Below are 24,571 nucleotides of genomic sequence, written 5' to 3'. Positions count from 1 at the left end.
GAAAAAATTATTCTCTTTCTAGCAGCAGTGAAATTTCAATAGCCCAGGTATTGAATTCGCGGCATATGCATCACAACGAGGCCCCCAACCTTTTAGGACTGACCCGCCCCCCCCCCCCCCCCCACACACAAACACACAAAATCCATAATCGCGTTAAAGCAAATTTCGCAGCATTTTTTCGGCCACTGTCCTGCTTCTTAAACTTCACGCTTGCAATGACATCCGACTGAATTACCGCAATCTCTGCCTGGCTCGACTGCAAAAAGGTAGTGTCATAAAAAGTACTTCCGCGAAAATGCAGCGCAAGTTGAAATTGCATTTACGGAGCGCCACTTTGCCGAAAAATATTAAAGAATGTACAAATTCAAAGTAAATACTATGCTAATTAAAGCTCTGCCCTATTGAGGTGAACAGTATGAAGATATCAAAAGCCGATGTGGGCTATGGACCTCCTGCATGTTTGTAAACAAACAAGGTGGCGCTGCAGTCGCTAGCGAGCTCGTGGTAGGCAAAAGGTCTGGGAGTGGCGTCGCGGATAGGTGTTGAGCGCGGGTTTTGAAGGCTTGTAGGCGCGTTTCCAGTTTCTTTGAATCATAGCAATGGTCGATGCTTCCAACTTAGTAATTTGTTGAAGTACACGAGCTCGCGTTGGCCACGTGCGGCCTATAAAGAGAAATAGTTTGCCACTGTATTGTATATATGGTTAGTAGTAAACATGTAGAAAGCGTTCCTGCCGTTTATTTATGCGCTAGGCATTGAATAAAACAAGTTTTGACACTCTGCACTAGCCGGAATGATTTTACTTCGGGACAATAGTGAGGGGAAGTGCTGGCCTTGTTTCGTCGGAGCAGACATGCGCTCATCGTCTGCTGACATACGTACGTGTCGCGCTGTGCGAAAAGTGGGGACAGCGTCGTGTCCCCGATCTCCTGTCTCGCTTAGCGCTGTTTTTAGCCGCATGACCACGCAGCAGCCAGGCCGACTTGTCCTCTTGTAAAGCTGGTCGATTTGGTGAAAATTTTTGATTTCTAGAATTATTTTCTTTCCTAGCCCTGAAGTCTAGTTTCGTGACGAAAAATTATAGCAAAATATTGAATACAAATTTATAAATTACGCTTTTTAGAAGTGTGGTCGTCAAAAATTGTGAGGTAATTTCTTTGATTTCAGTGCCGCATTTCTTTGACCAAAGCGAAAGCGAAGATGCCATTGGAATAAACTTTAAGGTTCGTTTTGTGACCTCTCACATTTTCTGCGACTGGATCACTCACCTTCGTAATTCGCATGAAAATCAAATGATTCCATTTGTCGCAAACTATTCCTGAGACGTTGAGGAGCGTAATAAATCTCTCGATTTTTTTCCCTATACGTGCAGTACTGTGTTAGTTATTTCTTGTAAGAAACGTTTTCATGTAACTATGCATGCATAAGTACTGATCATATAGAAAAAGAACTAATCGCGTCATCGTACAGAACAGGGGCTTTATGTACATGCTGGCATAAAAAAAAACTGCGCACTATCTACTCAATTATTTGAGTCCTTGGGGGGACATGGCGACGGTGTTAATTATAATTACCCAGAACTGCACCAGGTATAGCTATAAATAAAAGGAATTACTGAAACTAGCGTAGGAATATCATATTTGCTCCAAGTTTAGTTACATATCGCATGCATGAATAACGAAAACACTTTTCATTACCGCGTCCCCTCTCAATCTCGCCACGTGTCTGTTAGTAGCACGCCTGCGGCTGCTTCTTTCCAAACAAGCTTCGCGATCATGTACTACCTCATGAAACATGGCACATGCATGATGCAATGAAAAAGCATATGGCATATGGCGTAGGTACGCTATTCTAAGCACACCAACGCGACCGCGAAAGATTGACACATCTTACCAGACTTCTTACTACTCGAATGAAATAATTACGTCGTCATATCAAGAAACAGTTTCAAGTAAATATTAAATGTCATAAAACGCGCCATTAAAACATGGTGTGCTATTAACAAAAGAACGTATTCCTTGGGGGCGAGTGAACCTGTCGGCGCCCCGTGCACTCCGGCTCAAGGTGATAAGTACGTTTGCAGCTGCATATGTCTTTTTTTTTTCCTTGAACAATTACCAGCCTACTATCCTGAAGTTCAGGTGAATGAACGCAGTAACTTGCATGCTATTAAGTGCATTGAGTGGCAGTGCCTATCGACTCCCAGACTTCGCGCTTTACTACCGTGGCCCAATGCCTGTTAGCCAGTTTCCGAATGCGGCATTTATGCGCGAGAAACCTATCGAGGCTAATTTAATATTTTTTATGCTACTACGCGGATCCAGCAGTGACGCAGCTGGTCAATACATGCTGCTTCTGCAGTGCACAGGCTTGAAGCAGCCGAAGGTAGCTGCGGCAGCTGCGGTAGGCACGGGCAAGCGGAACCTGTTTTGCCTACTATGCGAAAGTCGCTGCTAACATCAGCGCCACCGCATCTTCGCGACGTCGCAGGGTGAAGGAGGTCCATATATAGTACGCTGCGATTGTTCATGCCGCAAGAGCACACGTTTAGCGCTTTCATTGCTGAAACGAGGTGATAAATGTGCGTCATGGTAGAGTCAAGCACGTTGCGCCCCTTCCTAGTGGTTTCGTTTAATAACAGAGCGAGAAAAAAATCCTGAACTTAGGTGCGAATACAGGTGCCAGCGAATGCATCGGGCCAGCGAGCGCGCGATGGCCTGCGAAGCGTGCCGTGCGCAGCGCGCGCAGCCGGCGGGCGAGGAGAATCGAGAAGGAAAGCGCGGGAGTGGAGGAGAGTGTCGCTACTTGTATATCAAGGGGCTTTAGAGCACGGTGTAAGAATACCATGCTTTAGTGTGACCATCTGAGTGGCGCCTGACGACGGAAAACGGACGAAGACAGTTTTTGAAACGTTGCCTCTTTCTTCGTGAGGCGGCGCTCTGCATCCCTCATAGTAATCAGGCTGCCTGTCAGGTAGGCGACCTGCCTCGAGGAGCGCGCGCCGCCGCCGCCGCTACTCGAGCCCGGCCGTGTCAGGAATTGACGCGTCATCGAGCGCGCCGTGCGTGGCGGTGCTCATCGTGGAGCCACTGCAGGCGCTGGTTTTAAAAGGGGCCACAGAGAGTGGGGTACAGCAGTGTTAGCTACAAAAGATTGTGGCGACTTGTTCGAATCGTGTATCTATTTTAGCTACAGTGCTGAAACATTCCGGAATAAGTACTGAAACTTCTTGGCGGAAATGTGAAATCACAGGGCAAAGGTAGTTAGTAATAGGTTTGTGTTTCAATCATATTTGGTAACGAATGTCAGAGAAGGAAAAAAACATGTTAAATGTCGTAAATCCTCACGAGAAGGCATTTTTCTAAACTAGCAAGTATCAACAGTTTCAAGCCGTCGCTCTAGCTTTCCCAGGGTAAGCTGTCATCGGTACGACGACATTTTGTTTTTCTCTGTTCGTGGCATCTGTCCGCAACAATTGTTTTAAGAAGCGAAAGGCGCATTCTATTCTCAAATGCATCTCGCCGCAAGTGAGGCCAAAGCACTTCCTGGCTGCCAGGTTACCGGCTTATCCTCAGTTTTATAATTATGCGATGATGAGATTTATTTGTCGTAGTATTCTGCTTAGCAGCGATTGCGTGTTCAACCCAAGACCGTGGTGGCCTCATTTTGGTAAACAGTGAATGGAAAAACGCTCGTGTATTGACACTTAAGCACACGTTAATCTGGAGGCCTGCATTATGACACTTCTCGAATACGGCATGCCCCAAATAATCAACCTATTATCGCCTAAAATGTTTGAATAAGGTTGTACACATGTAATAAAGGCGTGCGTGCCATGGTGCTTCGGCAAATACAACACGCTGCTTCGACGAGAACACGACGCGCTACAGAAATTTTAATAGAGAAGGGCATTCTTGGCCAGCACCTCGCACTTTGTGTGATACTGTGCGAATTGTGAGTATTGTTGCTATAATAACATACGCGCGTCGTTGCTAAATAGTCGCTTATAAATTTTCACGAGAAATAAGATAACATGCAGCAGTAGTGGATGTTTCATGCTTCAAAGGCGCGGTGCTTTCCGAAAAGATGTTTTTGCGTTGCTAATTTCAGCTCGTGTGCAGCGTATGCAGTGGCTCAGGTTTTCGCGTCCGTTGAGGTCAGTGCACTCGTCGGCCATGTAACAAAGCTCCTTAAGCATCAAAACAGGGGTTTTCTCCGTCTTCAAGAGTTCAGTTCTTCACCGTTGACGCTTCCAAACAGTCGGCTGAATTCCTTGCCGAAAGGTCATGGAGATTTGTGGGTCTTCCCCTGAAGCACTGCTAGATGAGGATTCACAATGGCAAACGTACTGAACTTCCTACCACGTGGAAGTCTTGGTTACTTTCACCACAAACCAGCTATGGACGATGTGCCCTTTCGGGTATCTATGAAGAAGAATTCACTTTATTTTTTGCTCTTCTTCCTGCGCTATTAAATAAAATTTCTCGTCGGGTGTAAAAAACATTGGCGACGTAGGGAGGCAAGAGGTAGGGAAGAGGGGAGCTTCGGAAAAACCAGCGCCTCCTTTATTTTTAGAAATAGAGGGCGCGCTAGAAAAAACAGTTAAGGGTGCGTACGTAGGAAACTCACTTTCGGCGACTCACTGTACGGACGTTCTGCTCGGTGCTGACGGCAACAAACGGCTGAGAAAGCGATACAAAAATGAAAAAGCGCTGGTAGAAGAAGAGGCAAATAAAACAAAAATCATGTCCGCTTCAGCACGTGGTGAGACGCAGTCATCGTAACATCGATGAGTGAGCGTGACCAAAGCGAATTTTCATACCGACCGGTTCAGTAACTGCTAGAGATAAGATACGTGTTCACGTCTTCAGCTTCAAAGCATGGAAGCTAGCTTTTACCTCGTATTCCTTGCTTCTTTTCCTAAGGTGATACAGTGCAGTCTGCGGGATTCCATTTTTTATTGCACGTTGCGTTACTGCTGTGTGCCATCGTGCAGGTCGAGGACAGACAGCATCGATGCTAATGCCTCGTTTCACGAGATTCCCAGTGACGATGTGCTGCGTGCGCAATGGCTGAAAGTGATCGGACGCAAGGACTGGCCACCCAACTACGCGCCGTCTCGCTCCACCGTCTGCAGCAAGCATTTTCTACCTGAGGACTTCAGAGAGGGCTGCAAGAGGCGCACACTGAAAAAAGGGTCGGTTCCGAGTATTCTTACCTCATGTGCCCCGCAAATGCAAGCAGCGAGCTCGCCTGGAAGCTGCAGTTATATTCCGCCCAAACGTCTGTCAGAGGCGGGACACGAACTCGACGAGGACGGCGCAGCAGTCAAAAAGCCTCGCAAGGAAGAGCTCCAAACCACTGGTGATGAGCTCTCTGTTGAGGCTGCGGGAGGCACGTTTGGTGGTCCTGTTCCTTACATCACCGGTGACCATATGGATGTAATCAGCTCTGTCGCCTCTTCAGTACCATTCTTGCACAACATCTCACAGGATTTTACGTCGACGGCTGAAGGAGCGTCTACAGAGCCAGGAACACTCAACGCTGTGACCGTAGTTACACCTTGCGCATAAATGACCAGTTCGGCAGATGTATCTCGGCAACACAACCATGCACCCCCGAGCCCGTTGGTCGTGGGATCACCTTCTGTGAACACGCTTTTGAAACCTACCACTTCTCTCATCCCTGCATCCCACCCGCAAGCGATGTATACTGCAACAAACGCGCTTTCACTGCCTGGCAGTGGTCGGAGGGACGCCAAAACTTCCGTGCGCCGAAACTTAACACCGTTACTGAAAAGAAGTTACAGCTGTCAGATGGACCCCATCAAAACATGTTTCAGAATCGTGGCGGAACGCAGGAAATGGAAACGTAAAGAAAGAGCCCTTCCACAAAAGATAAACACCCTTACGCAAACGATGGTACGTTACAAGGAAGAGGTGCGCAAGTTTAAAGAAGATTCTGGAGTGAGCGCATTCTTGAGAATTGTAGAAGCTTCCATGGAAAACGATCTGCAAGCGTCATTTATGCACGATCAAGTCAAGAACTACGGACGAAAACGGCCGTCATGGTCGGAAGCAACGATCAGATATTCGACCATCCTCCGCAGCCTCTCTGCAAAGGCATACGAATACCTGCGGTCAGAATGCCTCCTTCATTTGCCTTGCCGGAGCACTTTGCAAAAGTACCTTGGATTCACAGCCGGACAAGTCGGTTTCAGTACTGTCGTAAGCTGCAGGCTGGAGGCAGAATTGCTGACCCTAACTGCTTCTCAGGCAAGAGCATGCACCTTAATAGTTGATGAAATGTGAATCAAGGAACGGCTGCTGTATCATAAGCAGCATGACGCTTTTTTGGGAGAAGTCCACATGAGCCCAGAATTACAGCACTTGGTAGGCACCGAAAATGATTAACTTGCCAACAGTTTGCTATGCTTTTTGCTCTGTAGTCTTATCGCACGCTTTAAGATTCCTGTCGCCTATTTCTTCACGAAAGTTAGCACCGGAGTCCAGCTTGCTGAGACCATGACGTACGTCATCAAGAAAACTGAAGAAATTGGTTTTGAGATCGTGCGCTTTGTGACAGACAACCATAAAAGCAATGTCGCTGCAATGGGCATCCTCTGCAAAGGGGCTGCCACGGCCATTGCTCCGCACCCTTTGGATGAGTCCAGGCGCATTTTTCTTGCATTCGACCAGAGCCACATCATAAAGAATGTAAGGTCGCAGTTCCTGGCAAAGGATATGGGGGGCAACAAACAGATTACAGAGACAACGCTGAAGAAGCTCTACAAAATGCAGCGAGCCTCAACAGTAAAGCCGGTGAGGTTCCTCACGCGTCGCCACTTGTATCCGTCCAACATCGAGAAGATGAGCGTGAAGACTGCTCTACAGATTTTTTCCCCTCCGGTTACAGCAGCCCTGGAATACATGAAAAGTCAGGCCGGACGCACATGCGATGCGGAGTTCGTGTTAGTGGACCCAACGGTCGAATTCATGCTGGTAATGCGCCGGTGGTTCGTCCTCATGGATGTTAGCAATACAACGCAACACATTCACAAGAACGACCCGGACAGCCAACCGTTCACCGACGCCGAGGACCCGAGACTAGAATGGCTCGAGCACGAGTTCATTTCTTACCTGTCGAGGCTGAAAGAAGAAAGCAGCCAACAGAGCTACCTCAGCAATGAGACACACCACGCAATCTTGCTCACCACCAAATCGAATGTGGAGTGCATACGTCTTTTATTGAAGGACAAGGGATTCAAATTTGTGCTCACTCGAAAGTTTTCCAGTGATCCAATTGAGGCATTATTCGGATTTTGCGAAGGTCCGCTGGTTGCAACGACACTATGGATGTGGCCAGTGTAATATCAGGACTGGAAAAGATGCTAAAAACAGGCATCGTGTCTTCCTCGATGTCAAGCAATGTGAACTGCTCTACATCATTCTGCAGTGTCACTGCCATTTCTGCTAAAGTGACCCCCAACAGTTGTTGGACAAAAGCTTTTTTCCCCACTGCCGCCGAGGAAAAACTATTGCAACTGTGCATATCTCCAAGTCATCGCCTTCCGGATACAGAGTTAGCCAGCATCTCGATGATTGGTGGATACATCGTTCGAGTTATAACAGAAAACTGGAGCTGCGAACGCTGCATTCAACTTGTACAAAAGCCAGTCGGAGACTCGCCGATCGACTGCCTCATCAAATACCAAGATCATGGAGGGCTGAAATACCCCAGAAAGGAACTTGTTTCTGTGTTGATGGCGCTTAAGGCCTTTGTGGACGTTGTGCTTCAACACAGAAAGGCCATTACCAAGCCACTCAGAATGAGCGTCGAACACGCCGCTAGTTTTGATGAAGGCTCCTGGGCTGGTGTGTGACAACGAAGGCCTTGCTCACAGAAGAAAGTTTTTAGAGCTTTTGTGCACGAAGTTTACTAGGCCCCTCCTTAGCAACCATGCCCTTGATATTACGGACAAGTCTGTCGCCAAATTATACGCGAAAAAGCCACTCTCACGCAAAGTGCTCAAACTGTGACTATATGTGATGTTGAGGGTGCATGGATGGTAAAGGTGGCATCGCTTTTATTGCTGAGTCCGGCCAGCCATATATAAGAGCTAGATGATGGAGTATAACTCAGTACAGAGAGATAGCTGCGGCTCCATCCGGGCGTTAGGTGAGTTTTGTTTCGTTCGCTACTGCGATTCGCTCGCGTACGAGGTGCTTCGCCCTACTCCCGTGTACGAAAGTGGTTTTCCTACACTGAAAATTTCGTTTGACTGTAAATGAAAGTTAATAGACAGGAATTCTGTAAGTGTAAATGGCTGTAGATGCAAAGAGCTGTAATTTATATAGCATCAGACACATGCAAAGTCTTGTATGTTTTATTGCTGTATATAGTTGTAAATATATGTAAATAAACGTACGTAAACACCACAGGTCTTTGATGCATTCTATGCCGTGAATTCCTCAGCTCCACATAGATAAGCTTAAAAACTCGCGGACTTGACGCAAAACTGAAAGCAGCAGACGTAAGGCACATAATTAAATGCTGCCATTTTACAGCTGCTACGATGACAGCAGTTTGTCAGCTTCGCGGACCACACCATTTACCCGCACAAAACAATTTTCTTTAACAATGCGGCCACACAACGAAGTAAAGTAACAGCTTGCAGCGCTTTATTCGTCTGCAAGGAACAGCAAATATTCGGGGGGGGGGGGGGGCACTTTGTTGACCGAAAGTGCGGTGAGGCGAAAGCCTTTTGCACAGTGTTGATGCTTGTGTCGCTGATGTGTGGCGGAGATGTTGATTAAAGAGTGCGCAATTGTTTATGAATTTTCTAATATCTTTACTTGAATGTAACGTAATCAGCTGGGTGAATGTCTGCTTCTATGTCATATTTTGAGGTGGGGGCAAGTTTTGGAGTGGCCTAGGCCAAATTTGGAGGTCGCTATCGTGTTCGTTGTTGTGAAATAAGGTTGAAAATCGATTTTGGTCCAAATCTGTCGAATTCATATTTCGGGGGTGGGGAGGTCAAATTTAGAGGTCACCATCGTGTTGGCCGTAGTGACATGAGGTTGGACATAGATTTGGTCCAAATCGGCCCTGTAGTCATGAGCCTATAGTTGCTTTCGTATTAATAGGTGCCGCAAACACTCCAAGCAGCGCCTCAAATATGCCAGCCGCAATCGTCAAGTGATCAGCGGCGCGAACGCCTCAGCCCGCCTCTGCGAACAGCGAGCAAAGCTCCAGCCGCTGGCGCTGGCAGAAGCGCCGCGCCGCGGATGAAACGAGAGCTACACAAGAAGGGGTACGAAGCCAGAATCTGACAGACGCATGGGGTAGGAGAGGGGCAGAGCGATAACCAGAATGCCAACAGCGCGCGCCTATACGTAAGCATGACGCAAGCAGTCCAACCATGTGGGTAGCGCCGCAGCGCGGCAACTAACTGAAATGAGGCGTACCGGCGGCTCCCATTGCGAAGCGGGCGATTCGGCTGGCATTGTAAAAATAGAGGAGGCGCTGGCTGGAAGGTTGCAGGAGCCGAGCACAGGCCGAAATGGAGCACCCGGAATTCGTACAGACCGTCCGGTGTAACAAAGGCGGTCTTTTCCCGGTCGCGTTCGCCCACCTCGATTTGCCAATAGCCGCTGCGTAAATCTAGTGATGAGAAGTACTTGGCGTGGCGCAGCCGATCTAGGGAGTCATCAATGCGCGGAAGAGGATAAACATCCTTTTTTGTAACTTTGTTTAAACGTCGGTAATCAACGCAGAACCACAGGGTTCCATCTTTCTTTGCTACTAGAACAACAGGCGACGCCGACGGGCTTGTCGACGGCTGTATCACATCGTCCTGGAGCATTTCTTGAACTTGACGGCGAATGGCACCACGCTGCTTTGAAGAGATCCGGTAGGGCGGCTGACATATCGGCCGCTGGTTGGCGTCGACTATAATTCGGTGCTTAGTGAGCGGTGTCTGCCTAACCTTAGAGGTCGAAGCGAAGCAGTCACAGAAAGACTGGATAACGCTTTCAAGGCAGCATTTCTGATTAGACGGGAGGGTCGGGTTCACGTCAGTTTTTATGGGAGTGGTTGCTGCCTCTACTGATGCCGGGGCTTCCGACAAAGCGTGCTGTCCCGTGAAGCCGCCGAGTTCTTAGAAATACGCAATAACTGTTCTGCCAGGCAAACACTGAGCTTCACAGCCAAAATTGCTTTCCAAGAGCTCGGTTCGGGCATTATTCAGCTCAACAACTCCGCGAGGAATGCAGACTTGCCGACCAAGGAGCAGCGACATGTTGGTTTCAGCGATGCCACGAGTTCCAGTGATGTTGTCGCAATCTACGGTAACAAACCTGCTAGCTCTTGACGGGATTAATACGTGGTCGTCAAAGACGCGCAACGTAGTCCCGCGTGGCTCGGGATCACCGTCAACAGGGGGTTGAGTGGAAAATGACACGACCAGCTCCTGAAGGTTGACGGCAGCACCGTAGTCACTACGTAGCGCACTTTTGCGTGCGCTCCCAGACACCCTTAGAGCGTGTGGGGGTAGCGGTCTCGGTCACAGAGGAGATGCCCTCGACTCGGCGTGGGAAGCTCAGCCGGAGACCAGCTACCAATGACAAGGGGGTTGGTCGTTTGGTGCCCAGCTTTCGCCGGTCGCAAGCCAGAGAATGGGTCAGAGCCAAAGTTCGCAAAACAAACCAAAGTTTATACAGCAAAGACACGAACCATAGTATTTCACAATCACTCGTACGAGCAGATACGAAGTGATTAACAAATACAATGGAACTCGTGCAAAGTAACAATAGAGAGATACAATCCAACGAAATATTTGCACCTGAAGTGCACTAACACGGAGAGAGACAAATAATGAAAACAACAATTTGTTCTCCGGGCACCGCGACAGTCCGACGACCTGAGCAGCACGACGGGGCCGATCCGCAGGTTGGCGCACGTTTTGAATTTGAATTTGAAATTTATTCCACAACAAAAAGATGCTGCGAGGAGGACAGGAGAAAAGCTGTGTGAACATTTTTAAAAGCCCTGACCCCCCAACACACGGGGTAGGACAGAAGCGTGCAGCAAGAGAACACAGTCGGATATGGCAACATCGTTGAAAACGTTAGTATAAAACAGGCAAGAAGAACTAGAAAATCATATCACAGCATTATACAAACAATAAACGCAGTTCTTTTGGTGATATATCTGATATGTCAATGTTAGAATCCTTTATCATGTGATTCAGAAGTGTAGGCAATTTAAATTTTATCATTTGATTTCCATAATTGGTTCTGCATTTTGGAACATACCACATCTCAGGATGGCGCACATTATAAGCAGAAATGTTTTTCTCTAGCCTTGCTAGGCTAGTAATGGCATCATTATTTTTTATTAAACTGAGTTTATATAAGCGGCACAGTCTGTGATGGTTCATCGATGGAACTTGTATTATGTGGTACTTCTTGAATAGGCCTGCTGTGTGAAAGCGATATGGAACTTTACAGGCGAGGCGTAAAGCCCTTTTTTGCAAGACGGTAAGTTTGCTAATGTTTCCAGCTGTTGTTGTTGCCCATACAGAAAACGCGTAATTTAATAAAGAGGAAAATAAAGAGTTATATATGAGCATGTTAACAGGTATGGGAAAATTGTAGCAGTAACGGCGCATAACGCCAGCTGTCCTAGATAGCTTGCCAACGATATAGTTTACGTGATCATCCCATGTCATGTTTTCTGAGAAATACACGCCCAGTGATTTAAAGCTCGTTACCACTTCAATTTCAGTGTTATTTAAAAAAATAGAAGGTCGCTGGACATGTGTCTGTCGGGGGTGCCTCGCTGTGCCTCGCTGGTCCGTGGCTGGGCGATGGTGTTCTCCCGGGAGTCGAGCGGGCGCGCTTCTCAGAAGCTTAAACGGCGGCTCGGGCTAACCGACAGCGGTTGAAGCCCCTCATTTATAGGCGCAGACCGTGTCTGTTTGTTCTTCGCGCCAAGGCAGGCTCGCACATACACGCAGCTTAAACTGCACAAACTCCTCCTTCTCGGGCCGGGCACGCGACCCCATTGATCGAGGGCGGAAATCATCGTCCCGAAACATCTAGGTCATTCTCGCCGCGCGGAGTCATCGACGCAGGAGCGAAGGGGAGAGGGTATCTCTTTAGCGCGGACAAGGTTACCCCCTTTCCGTCAACGAGCAGAAACTTCTCCGACATACCAGAGAAATCGACGCCGCGCGTCGCTATGTTTACTTTCGCGCCGCGCCGGCTAGCTGAGTGAGAGAGAGAGAGACAAAAAACTTTATTTGGGTGATTTCAAGGGCTTGGCGTCTCAAGGCCTCCGTCGTCTTCACTGCGCTGGCGACTTGAGGCCTCTTAAGTAAGGTTGGGCCCCTATTCCAGTGCTCCACTGAGCCTAGCTACCTCACTTGCGTGCTGCACTAAAGCCCCATGGGCCGTGCGCTCGCAGCTGGTGAGCCGACTCTCGCATTGCTCCTCACTCGGGTTGTTGTGTTGGTGGAATGTTTGGTTGCGTTTACATTCCCATGTGATGTGGTAGAGTGTGGGTGTGGCCCCGCACCAGGGGCAGGTATCTCTGTACTGCGTTCGGTACATTTTGTTTAGGATGTATAAATTTGGGAAGGAGTTTGTTTGCAGTCTGCGCCAAAACGTTGCTTCCTCTTTCGTCAGGGCTTTATGCGGTGGGGGGTATTTAGCTCTCGTCCCCCTGTGTAGGTTTAGGATGTCTGTATATCCTCCCTCACACGTGTGTGGGCGATACTCCGGGGCATGCGACGGCCCGGCTCGGAACGTGGTTTCTCGAGCTAGGCTGTCTGCCCTTTCGTTGCCCTCTATGATTGCATGGGCCGGAATCCATATTACCTTGTGTGTAATGTCTCTCCTGGGGAGCTTGACCCCACCGGGGATCTTTAGGGCGGTTCTGCTTATCCTGCTCCTTGTGTAATTCCTGCACGCCTCCTTTTAGTCTGTTAGGATGTTTAGAGGCCCGCCTGTTCTGTAGCCTTCTGCTGCCGCCAGCGCCACGGCAATTTCCTCGGCCTCTGCGGTACTGGCGATTTTCGCCGTCGCGCATGTGATTAGGTTTCCTGTGCAATCCACCACCACCGCTAAGGCCGCGCGGTCCTCTCCTCGCGGGTATGTGGCGGCATCCGTGTATACCGTATTGCTCAGTCGCGCTAGTGTGTTTTTCACATGTTCAGCCCGCGCCTGTCTCCTGCGCTCGTGGAGGTTAGGGTCCATGTTCTTGGGTAGCGGCCTAACGTTTATTTTATTTTTCTTAGGTTGTCGGGTATGTCTGCGTATCTGTCTGCGTATCCACTCGTATCCCTTCGCAACCTAGTCAGGAGCGCTGTCCCTGCAGCAGTGCTTCTCAGTCTGATCTGCGTTTCGAGCAAGGTTTCCGCCAGTTCGCTGAAGGTGTTGCTGATGCCCAGTTGGAGCAACTTCTCGTTCGACGTGTTTTTTTGGCAGGTGAAGGGCCATCTTGTAGGTTTACCTGAGTATCGTATCCACCTGTTCCCTCTCTCCCTTGGTCATCGGGTGGTATGGTAGTGAGTAGATGACTCGGCTGACGACCAGGCTGCCGACGAGTTTGAGTGTATCTTCTTCTTCCATTTTGGTTTGAATAACGCGCTACACACAAACAAAACGACACCGGAACGAAGGACCCAGGACAAGTGCGCACTAACAACTAAAAATATTCTGGTACGAGGGTACATAAATACATTCCACGAACATGCTGAAACAATCAATTCATTGCCAACGGCTGTGTCGCACGCTCCTTCGTTTTTTGATTAGATGCACCTCCCCACTTGATAACAACACCGAGGGTGTGCTTACGCACTCTTCTCCGGCCTCCAATATCTCACAGGCTTCTTTTATTTCCCTTTCTTTCTTTTCCTTTGCCCGAGCTAAAATTGCTGTCTGATCAAAGTACGGTGAACATTTGTGATTTGCGCAATGGGGGGCGAAATTTCCAGGATTCGTTATTTTTCCTAAGTTATTACTGTGCTCTTTCAACCTGGTGTTTAGACATCTGCCTGATTGACCTATGTAGCTCATGCCATATGACAGGAGAATTTAGTACACTATACCGGTGGCACATTCTACGAACTTTTCTTGGTGTGCGATACCACAAGTGTTAGCCAATTTTTTCTTCAACTTATTAATTTCGTGACAAAGGCTCACTAATTTTCTGGGCGCGGTAAACAACACGGGAACACCATATCTGTCTGCTACTTTCTTTAAGCCGTGCGAAACATTATGTACATAAGGGATGACAACAACACCAGTATCCTGCTCTGCATGCTTCTTCTGCGGTATTTTTCTCTGCAGTAGCTTTTGTAGATTCTTTTCAGCCACTGACGTAATTAGCGCGTCAGGGTAACCACTCATCCTTAGCCTACCAATTTTCCTCTTGATGCTACGCTCTACCTGATGCGAACACGATTTCTTAACCGATTTCGAACCGATTGCGAACCGATTGTCAGTAAGCAGCATATTAGATGTTTTCCGAGAGGTTTTCGCCGGGCTGGAATTCACGTTCGAGCTGCCACAGAACTCTGTGATTAGATTCTAGGACATAGAGATAAAAGAAGGTGGCAAGCACACGTTTTGGACGTACCTGACGAAAACGGGAAAAAGCTTCTTAAGTTATCATTCCGCGCACTCTAAGTTGGTGAAAAGAAGTATAGCAAGTAACAGTTTGGCGCAGTGTCTTAAGAAATCGTGTTCCCATCAGGTAGAGTGTAGCATCAAGAGGCAAATTGGTAGGCTAAGGATGAGTGGGTACCCTGACGCGCTAATTACGTCAGTGGCTGAAAAGAATCTACAAAAGCTACTGAAGAGAAAAATACCGCAGAAAAAGCATGCAGAGCAGGGTGCTGGTGTTGTTGTCATCCCTTGTGTACATAATGTTTCGCACGGCTTAAAGAAAGTAGCAGACAGATATGGTGTTCCCGTGGTGTTTACCGCGCCCAGAAAATTAGTGAGCCTTTGTCACGAAATGAATAAGTTGAAGAAAAAATTGGCTAACACTTGTGGTATCGCATATCAAGAAAAGTTCGTAGAATGTGCCACCGGTATAGTGTACAAAATTCCCCTGTCGTGTGGCATGAGCTACATAGGTCAATCAGGCAGATGTCTAAACACCAGGATGAAAGAGCGCAGTAATAACTTAGGAAAAATAACGAATCCTGGAATACTCGCCCCCCATTGCGCAAATCACAAATGTTCACCATACTTTGATCAGACAGCAATTTTAGGTCGGGCAAAGGAAAAGAAAGAAAGGGAAATAAAAGAAGCCTTTGAGATATTGGATGCCGAAGAAGAGTGCGTAAGCACACCCTCGGTGTTGTTATCAAGTGAGGAGGTGCATCTAATAAAAAAACGAAGGAGCGTGCGACACAGCCGTTGGAAATGAATTGATTATTTCAGCATGTTCGTGGAATGTATTTATGTACCTTCGTACCAGAATAAATTTTAGTTGTTAGTGCGCACTTGTCCTGTGTCCGTCGTTCCGGTGTCGTTTTGTTAGTGTGTAGCGCGTTATTCAAACCAAAATGTGTAACCAACTAGCCCACATTGCTGCCTTTCTTCTTTCATGCCGTATCTTTTTTGGGAAACCCTGTTGATCATCCGGCCCACTTGCTCCGTCGCTTTGCTCAGCAGTCTGATGGTGTGGCTGCACTTCCTGCTGCCTTGTAGCCACATGCCCAGGATTCTGATCATGTTCTTTTCGGGAATGTTTTGACCTTCGAGTTTAACCTCCAGTGTTGCTTGGGTGGGGTGTCTTCCGACTCTCAGGAGTTCGGATTTCTCCGTAGAACAAATTAGTCCCCTTTCTCTGGTGTATTTTTCGATGCAGCTCACCGCCTCTTGGAGTCTCTCTTGCTTTTCTCCTAGCGATCATCGGGTGACCCATACCGTGACGTCGTCCGCGTACATCGCGTGTTGGATGCCGTGGATCTCACCGAGTCTTTTAGCCAGGCCGATCGTCGCCACGTTAAACAGCACGGGGGATATTACGGAGCTTTGGGGTGTGCCTTTGCACGGGGTGGTGAAGGTGTCGCTTCTCAGCTCCCCCAGCCTTACCGTAGCCGTTCTATTGGTTAGGAAGTCCTTGACGTAGTCGTGTACTTTCCTTCCACAGATGGTGTTGTTGAGGCCTTCCATTATGGCCGCGTGGCTGACGTTGTCGAAGGCGCCTTTGATGTCGAGCGCCATCACAACGTTTTCGCCCGCCTTAGAGATTGTGTCGAGTACCTCTTTTAATTGTAGGAGGACGTCCTGAGTCGAAAGGTTCGCCCTGAAGCCGTACATGCTGTCGGGATACCGTCTGCCGTTCTCCAGGTGTTGCTGGATTCTTTTGGTTGCTACTCTCTCATACAGTTTTTCCAGGCACGACGTGAGCGAAATTGGCCCGAGGTTCTCGATTTGTAGCTTCTTGCCCGGCTTGGGTATCATGACCACAACGGCGTGTTGAGGTACGATGTCAGCTTATCGATTGCCTCGTCGCTTAAATTTCTTATGAGCGAGTTTCGAATCTTGTCCGCTCCCGCCGCCGTGTTCTTCGTGGCCGCTCTAACGGCCTCGGTAACTTCCTCTCTCGCGATGGGTTTGTCCATGTTCGGATTTTCCTCGCCGAGGTATTCCCCTTCGTAGCCTTCGATTTGATCTTTCCCGTAGCACTTGTCTCTGACTTCTTTCAGGAGCTGCTCGTCAGAGCCCTCGTACTGGTTGACCAGTCTTTGGATCGATTTGCCGCTCTCCGATTTGTTCTTGCTGGGGTCCATTAGGGCCTTGGGGATGCGCCACGTTTTGGCCGTGATGAGAGTACCGTTTAGCGAGTTGCTAAACTGTTGCCCCCCTTGTCTGGCCAGCTGCGTCGCGTATTCCTCCGTTTGTTTAGCGATGTCCGCTATTTTCTTTTGGAGTTTCTTGTTTAGCTTTTGTCTCTTCCATCTTTTGGTGAGCCCGCGTCTAGCCTTCCATAGCTTGAGGAGTCGCTTGTCCACCTCCGGTGTTCGGCTCTGTCCAATTCTTGCGTGTACATTTCCTGGATCTGTCTGAGTTGTTGGCTCCAAGAGTGATGTCGCCCTTCATTTGCGGCAGTGAGCTCTAAAGGCGTCCTAATCCGTTAGCCGAGCTGTGCCAATTTTCCTCTTGACGTTGTCTGCCACCGTGCTGACTCTTATAATGTGGTGGTCGCTGCCTAGGTACTTGAGCAGGTTTTCCCACTCTGCCTGCTTGGCGCCCCTGATAAAGGTTAGGTCGGGATACGTGTCTGGACTGACGCTGCTTCCCTGTCTGGTCGGTTGGTTTTCGTCGGTTAGTAGCTCGCACCCGGTATTCTCTGCCGACGTGCAGATGCCCCTACCCTTCTTATCTTCCTTTTTATAGCCCCAGCGCGGGCTTTTCGCGTTAAAATCTCCCGCGATAATTAAAGTGTTTTGCCCCGCTAGTCTCTTGGCTTCCGCAAAGAGCTTTATAAAGTTACCTTTTGTCTGCTTAGGCGGGCTGTATCGGTTATTATGTACGTGCTTCTAGCCTTCCTCTTCTTTTTGGAAATTACTTCCGTTATTACATGTTCTATCTGGGTGTCTTCAATTTCTGTATGTGCTCTCCTGACACGTGTAGCCCCTGAGTGTGGTGGTGCTATTTGTTTCCTGTAGCATTATTACGCCCGGTGGTCTTTCTCGAGTGTATATGAACTGTTGCAGGAGCCCCTGCTTGCGCGTGTAGCCCCTACAGTTCCACTGCCATACTTCTAGTTGGTTTTGTCCTGCCATGTTGCGTTGTTTGAGTTTGCATTCTGAGTTTCTGATCTGAATCTTCCTTCGTTATATAGCCTGTCTCTGGCATCGTTGGTGGTCTTTTGCGTGTTTTGATTTTTAACATAGGTGCGAAAGCTTTGATCCTGCAAAGCTATTTTTTGTTGTGTTTGTTGCATCTGGCTTTGCATGCTAGTCATAAAGCTTCTCATCTCGTCGTTGAAGCTTTTCTCCTCTGTATTTTGTTGTACTGGTGCCCCGACCTGCGGTGGTGGTGTTGGCGTCCTGACTGGCGAGTACCCCGCCCGCCTTTGTTCCTGCATTTCTCTGATTAGGTCGTCTATCCTCTTTGAGTTGGCGCGTTTTCTCTTGGTATAGCTCGAGTTCGCGTTTAAGACTCTTGTTTTCCTCAATGAGTTGCCTGTAGGCCGTTGTTTGTGTGTTGTTGTTTGATCCCGAGTGCTGAGCAAAAAGCATTTTGGGAGGGCCAGCCCCCCAGCTCACCTTAACGCCGCCGCCGCTCTTCTTTTGCTGTTTCTACTGCTGCTGCTGCTGCTGCTGCTGGGCCAGGCCGCCCAGGGGTGGATAGGACCCGTCCCGGTAGGACCCTCGGCTCTGGCTCCTGCCCCGGTTGCGGCTCTAGCTCCGCGACCCGCTCCGGTTGCCATTGAAGCTTTGTTGAGCTTGGTCCTGGCCCTCGTCCCGGAACCACCGTGGTCTTCTGCGCCGCCTATGCTTCGGCTGCGGCTGCGCCTTTGCTGCTGCGGTCCTTGGGGACGTCCTCGCAGTTCGCTGGCCGTCTTGAGTCGTTGCTTGCAGTCCCGCGTGCCCACCACGTGGTTGCCCCCGCAGATCAGGCGTTTAGGAGTGCATTGGTGTTGGTCAGCTGGGTTTTGGCAGCCGCATTGCTTGCAGGCCTTGGCCCCCGGGGTCGGGCAGACGTCCGACCGGTGGCCCTGCTGGCAGCATACGTAGCATACTTGTCTCGTCGGGCGGTAAGGGTAGCACCCCATCTCTCCACCGTAATAGAGTACTTGTTTCGGAATTATGGGGCCGTCAAAGGTGATGACCGCCGTGCTTGGTCTTCCCAACATCCTGGCTGCCAAGATCTTGACTCCTTGTGTTCGGACCCTAAGGTTCGCTGTGAGTCCTTCCGGCGAGGTCCCCGGGTCCACCCCGTGGATGACCCCCCGCAGCGTGCCCTCCGGCGCCGCCACGTGTGCGTTGATGGCGTAGCTGTTGTTCCCAAACGTTAGCTGCGTGATGCGCCGTATACGTTGGGCCGCTTCTTCGTTGTCGGTGCTTACTATTATGATGTCGGAGCCGTTGCGCAGCCGAATGATCAAATCTTCCATCTTGCATCCGGGCCCGGCAGCCGCTACCACCACTCGCGCTACTTGGTGAGTTTGCAGGCTCTTGACTACAAGTCCCCTCGGTCTGAGCACTATCTTTAAATCGTCCTTGGGGAGCGGAGGCAGTCTCCTCCGCGGTACTCCCTCTCCTCCTCTTTTCGGCGCAGCTGGCGCGCCATCTGTGACCTTTACGTCGGCTAGGGAATTTCCGTTCCCTAGCGCCGTTCCCGCCAATTCTTGGCCGCTCGGTCCGTTGCCGTCTCGCTGGCGTCTCCTCTGTCTCTTGGACATGGCGACTTCCCAATCCTGGCCGTTGCTATTCTCTGCCTGTGGTCTTCTTTACACTGGGGTGCTGCCTCTCGGGTCTTTGGTGCCTGCCGCGTGCTCGCTTCGGTCTTGCACGAAGTCGGGCTTGGTGGCATCGTGAAAATCCTCCTCCATGATTTCTTGGGTTTCCGTCATAAAATCTGTCGGTCCTCTCATCGATGATTGCTCGAGGTTAACGTTAGTCGATCGGGACATCGCTCCGGGTCGTCTCTACCTCGGGCCGAGGCCGGGGAGCCCGCGGAGCCCCGCTCTCGTGCTAGGCCTTGTTAGGCCTACCGTTTTGCCACCCACGTGGGAAATTCAATGTCCGATAAAATAGAAAATATTGGACCCACCCGCTTGAATTTAGGATCCTCGTGGTCCTCTTCCGTTCTGGCGTCGATCCCAGCCAAAATCTTGGTGGTCCAGTACGGTTTGATGGGTCAAAAAGCCCAAAAACTGCGGAGCGCATGTGACACGCGTCCGCTCGCCTCGGCTGCTCGCAGCGATCTCCCGAGCTGAGTGAAAAGCCCACGCAAGGTTGACGCGCTCTCCGGGGTTCCTTCCTCGCTGTTTTTTTTTGTTTTATTTTACCGCGCGCGGTCGCGCAAAAGTCTGGGAGGCACACACATGCATCCAGATAGGGGAGCCAGCACGACGCCACGACGGCTCGATGTTCAACCGTAAATAAAGGCGCAAAAAGAAATAAGCGCAAGGTATCCGAGATAAGGAAGTTTAATATGGAGAGAATCGAGCATGGTCTAAAGAACGGAGGCAGCCTAAAAGCTGTGAAGAGGAAACTAGGCAAATGGAAAAACTAGTTGTATGCGTTAAGAGACAAGGATGGCAATGTCATTAGCAATATGGGTGAGATAGTTAAAGTAGCCGAAGTAGCCTAATGTGGTGGAGCGCATATGGCGGGTTCTCTCAGATCATGAATAGTTTACCAATATCCCCCAAGAGAAAAGTGTACAACAGCTGTATCCTACCGGTACTCACCTACGCGGCAGAAACGTGGAGGCTAACGAAAAGGGTTCAGCTTAAGTTAAGGACAACACAGCGAGCCATGGAAAGGAAAATGATTGGTGTAACGTTAAGAGACCGGAAGCGGGCAGAGTGGGTGAGGGAACAAACGCGTGTTAATGACATCCTAGTCGAAAACAAGAGGAAGAAATGGGCTTGGGCAGGGCATGTACTGCGAACGCAAGATAACCGCTGGTACTTAAGGGTAACGGAGTGGATTCCAAGAGAAGGCGAGCCTAGCAGGGGACGGCAGAAGGTTAAATGGGCGGATGAGACTAGGAAGTTTGCAAGCATAGGGTGGGCGCAGCTGGCAAAGGACCGAGTTAATAGGAGGAACATGGAAGATGCCTTTGACCTGCAGTGGGTGTAGTCAGGCTAATGATGATGATGAGTGAATGCGCACATTTCATATATTAACTCTTCCGAACCAGATGTCGCCGCGCTTACGCTACGTATACCCTGGCCTAGCAGGCCTAGGCCATGTCAAGTCAAGTCAACTTTATTCCAGACCTGTAAAAAAAATCTCTCAGAGGATTTTCTATGTTATAATTCGTGTTTTTGGCTCTGAAAAATACAGCTTTTGTTTTACTTGAATTAACTAAGAGAGAATTTTTGATAGACCACAGATGCAGTTTATCCAAGACTTCATTTCCTTTTGCCACTAAGCCATTTACGTCTGAGCCAGTTAAAAAAAAAAGTGGTGTCGTCTGCATACAATACATATTCAACTTCTTTATCTATATTTATTAGATCGTTAATATATATATATTGAATAGCAGCGGACCCAGTAAGCTTCCCTGGGGAACTCCATGTTTAAGCAGAGTGAAAATTATCGACAGTGACAAACTGTTCGCGGTTACTGAGGTAATTGGAAATTAAATTAAGCATCTTATCCCTAATACCGTATGCAGAAAGTTTTAAGAGAAGGGTAGTATGATTTATTCTGTCAAAGGCTTTTGAGAAGTCTACAAATATTCCTAAAGTGATCATTTTGTTCTCGATGTTCGTGAGAATGAATTCTTTTTGTCGGAGCAGTGCCAGTTCTGTAGATGAGTGCTGCCTAAATCCGAACTGTTTCATTGTAATGACATTATATTTTTGAAGGAAATCAATTTTTCCCGTTCGAACCTCATAGGGCGCTCGGCTACTGATTTGGCGTTCGCGAATTCGAATCCGACTGCATAGGCTGCGTTTCGATGGAGGCGAAAGGCTAAGGCGCCCGTGTGCTCGAAATTACTCTGGAGCCCTCCACTACGGCACCTCTTTCTTCCTTTATTCTCTTACTCCCTCTTTCATCCCTTCCCTTACGGTGCGGTTCAGGTGTCCGCCGATATGTGAGACAGATATGGCGCTATCTCCTTTTCCTAAAAAAACAAGCAACCTACCTGCTCGCGGTAGCCTTCCCCTTCTGCAGTTGAGGATGTGTTACCAATTCGCGACAACTCCACACTAGTTGGTGGCAGCGCTGTAGTCCGGCTGGTCGGTTGCCGTTCCCTTTTTACAGCACTGGCGTTTTGTGGCATTTTCGCGCTCTAAATTCGTCGTCGCCTTGGCGCTTCTGTCGCATAGCTTTGGCATTCTTCGCTCGGCGTGCGTTCGGAGAGACTGCAACTCTTGGTGCAACGTTCGCCTGTTGACATTGAGCTGGACGCTCCTGTCGCCCATCTTCCAATGAAGCATTCGACGATGGTTATTCTATTGTAGCATCCGTTGAGGACTGAAGCGGCACGTACTGGTAGTGCCGATACTCTTTTGCGTGCTCATCTCTTCTGCTCCTCTCTATATTTGTTATATAGGCACTCGGCGTCTCTTCTCTGGAGAATTGGTCATTCTCTACTTGATATGCATAGATGGCGGCGAGTCCTCGTACCAGTGCAGCGGCTGAGGGATGCGCGACTGCACTGAGAAGTGGCTGCTCCCGTCACAGCCTGCTGTAGGGATCGTGCGATGCATGTTTCTCTTCCCGAGCAACTTCTCGTGTAGCGTGAACGAGTTACTTTGTGGACAGAAAGTGTGGACGCTTTTGTATACACGCCACGAATGAGGCGAATAATGCTCATGCATTAGAAAACGCATTTATTCTTCAACACATGGGTTTATCCCGGCCACCGTCACATATCAACAAGTGCTGCCTTTCTTCAAGTGCCACAGGGTCTCCCTGATGATCTTGTTTTTGACGTACGAGCGCTCTATGAACGTGACGCCAAGCTGGGTAATCTGGTAGTCTTCCCCTGCAATAAAAGGAAAAATAAAGAGATACGCTGCACGGCTGGCCGTTGGAGGCCGTACAGCTCGTCCGCTGGCGTCGCATTGTTTCTTACCGTAAAGCCGTCGTATCAGTGGTAGAGGAAGGTTCCTCGGAAAGCCTGCGGGAAGTTTTGCATGTTAGTTTTCACTGAATTGATGAACGTACTCAAGATAGATACCCTACCCATGATATCCATCATATAAAAAAATGGCCGACGATTGCTCTTCTCGGTACCGTGGTTTTTGAGCGCCGCTGCTGCGGTGCTTGAACCATAGTTGACCGCATACGGAACACCAATGGCGAACCGAGGCGGCACTGGATTGCGGCTTGGGCAGCGCGCACATCGAGCACGTGATTTCTGAGAGCGGGTGGTGGCGCTTCCAAAAAAATTGGCTGTGGTTTAGCTCTGGTTAAACCTGGTTGAATTGCGAAAGGTTCCTTAGCTTTCGCCTTAGAATTTTACTGTTCCGAAGCAGTAGATCTCCTAGATTAAGATACTGTTTGTCGGTAACTTCCATGGCGGGACTGATCAACCAACGCGTAGCGCACCGCTATATATCGCAGTGAAGCTGCCACGTAGCGAGCGGAAGGCGAGGAGGTCGTCATATCAACGGAGAGACCACCTGTTGGGCGCGGCGCCGGCTCTCGGGCGACGGCACACGCGACGAGCGACTCCCTTCTAGCTGCGGCGGGCAGCAAGCTTAGAATTAACTGTTCCGAAGCAGCAGAGCAACTAGATGCAGATATAGACTCTTCGGGGTAATTTCCATGGCAAGAACGATCAACCAACGCGTAGCGCACCGCTATATATCCGAGTGAAGCCGCCACGGAGCTAGCGCAAGACGAGGAGGTCGCGCCTGAGGAAATTCGGGAGAATATGGTCGAAGGGAGAGCGTGTGGATGCTCTTACCTGAGAGAGAGTGGTGGCGTATTTGTTTGTGATTTGGTTTGTGTTGTTAACGAGACCCTGGGTTAGAGGCTAAGCCAAACCGACGGAGTAGTCCCCATCTCATGTTATTTTTGATTAGAGAATTGATGCTTAGGGCGGGCCACTGAAAATGACCGCCCTTAGTCCTTTGTTAATGAAGTGCTTAAAAGCGCATGTGAACGGATGGAGTCGAGTCCAGTCTGAGCTGGGGCTCCATGCTTAGCATGTAACGTGGTGCTACTTGGGCTCTAACCCGTCAGGTCGATGAGTAAAGTAGCGCAAAGTTTGTTCTTTGTAAATTAATTTCTGCTTCTTCCAGTTTAACTCTGTGTATTTGTATGCTGTAAATATATGCTCTGCTGTCATCATCTACAAGCACGCCTCTTGTCCATCTTCCAAGCCGAACGACACGAGAGGAAGGGTTCGTAAACCTTCCTCGAAGAAACGGACGACCTGAAATTCTACTATTGCGTTAATACAAAACCAGCCAACTGCCAGGCGTTTGTTCCATTTAAGCGTTGGTTCCGTTTGACTGACTTCCGTTTATCGACATTCTACTGTATATATATATATATATATATATATATATATATATATATATATATATATATATATATATATATATATATATATAAAATTCAAAGTTGAAAACGCTTCATTTAGCCATAGATTTATTTTGAGTCGACGTTTCGGACAGAGCCTGTAAAGGACAGGCTCTGTCCGAAACGTCGACTCAAAATAAATCTATGGCTAAATGAAGCGTTTTCAACTTTGAATTCTTGCCTCTAGCAACCAAATACGTTTATCTTTCTATACTATATATATATATATATATATATATATATATATATATATATATATATATATATATATATATATATATATATATATGTATATAAAATCACCAAAAATTCAAGAAACAT

General features: G+C 48.7%; 1 protein-coding gene across 3 annotated transcripts in view; it reads right to left on the bottom strand.

Moving 5' to 3' along the window:
- Positions 1-24,571, bottom strand: part of LOC144106297 (putative thiopurine S-methyltransferase) — a 452,029-nt gene that overhangs the window by 96,375 nt on the left and 331,083 nt on the right. For 2 of the 3 annotated variants that reach the window (XM_077639078.1, XM_077639079.1), the window contains 2 exons: positions 22,794-22,838; positions 22,535-22,703 (listed from right to left, as the gene is read on the bottom strand). The exons of the other annotated variant lie outside the window; for it this stretch is intronic. In XM_077639078.1, the coding sequence (XP_077495204.1) occupies positions 22,591-22,703; positions 22,794-22,838 (158 nt within the window). In that variant the 3' untranslated portion in view covers positions 22,535-22,590. Of the gene's footprint in view, positions 1-22,534; positions 22,704-22,793; positions 22,839-24,571 lie in introns of those variants that run through there. 3 annotated transcript variants of the gene reach the window in all.

The sequence above is a fragment of the Amblyomma americanum genome, chromosome 10, assembly GCF_052857255.1.
Source record: "Amblyomma americanum isolate KBUSLIRL-KWMA chromosome 10, ASM5285725v1, whole genome shotgun sequence".
NCBI lineage: Eukaryota > Metazoa > Arthropoda > Arachnida > Ixodida > Ixodidae > Amblyomma > Amblyomma americanum.
The sequence above is the reverse complement of the archived record's forward strand: the minus strand, read 5'-3'. Positions and strand labels throughout refer to the sequence as shown.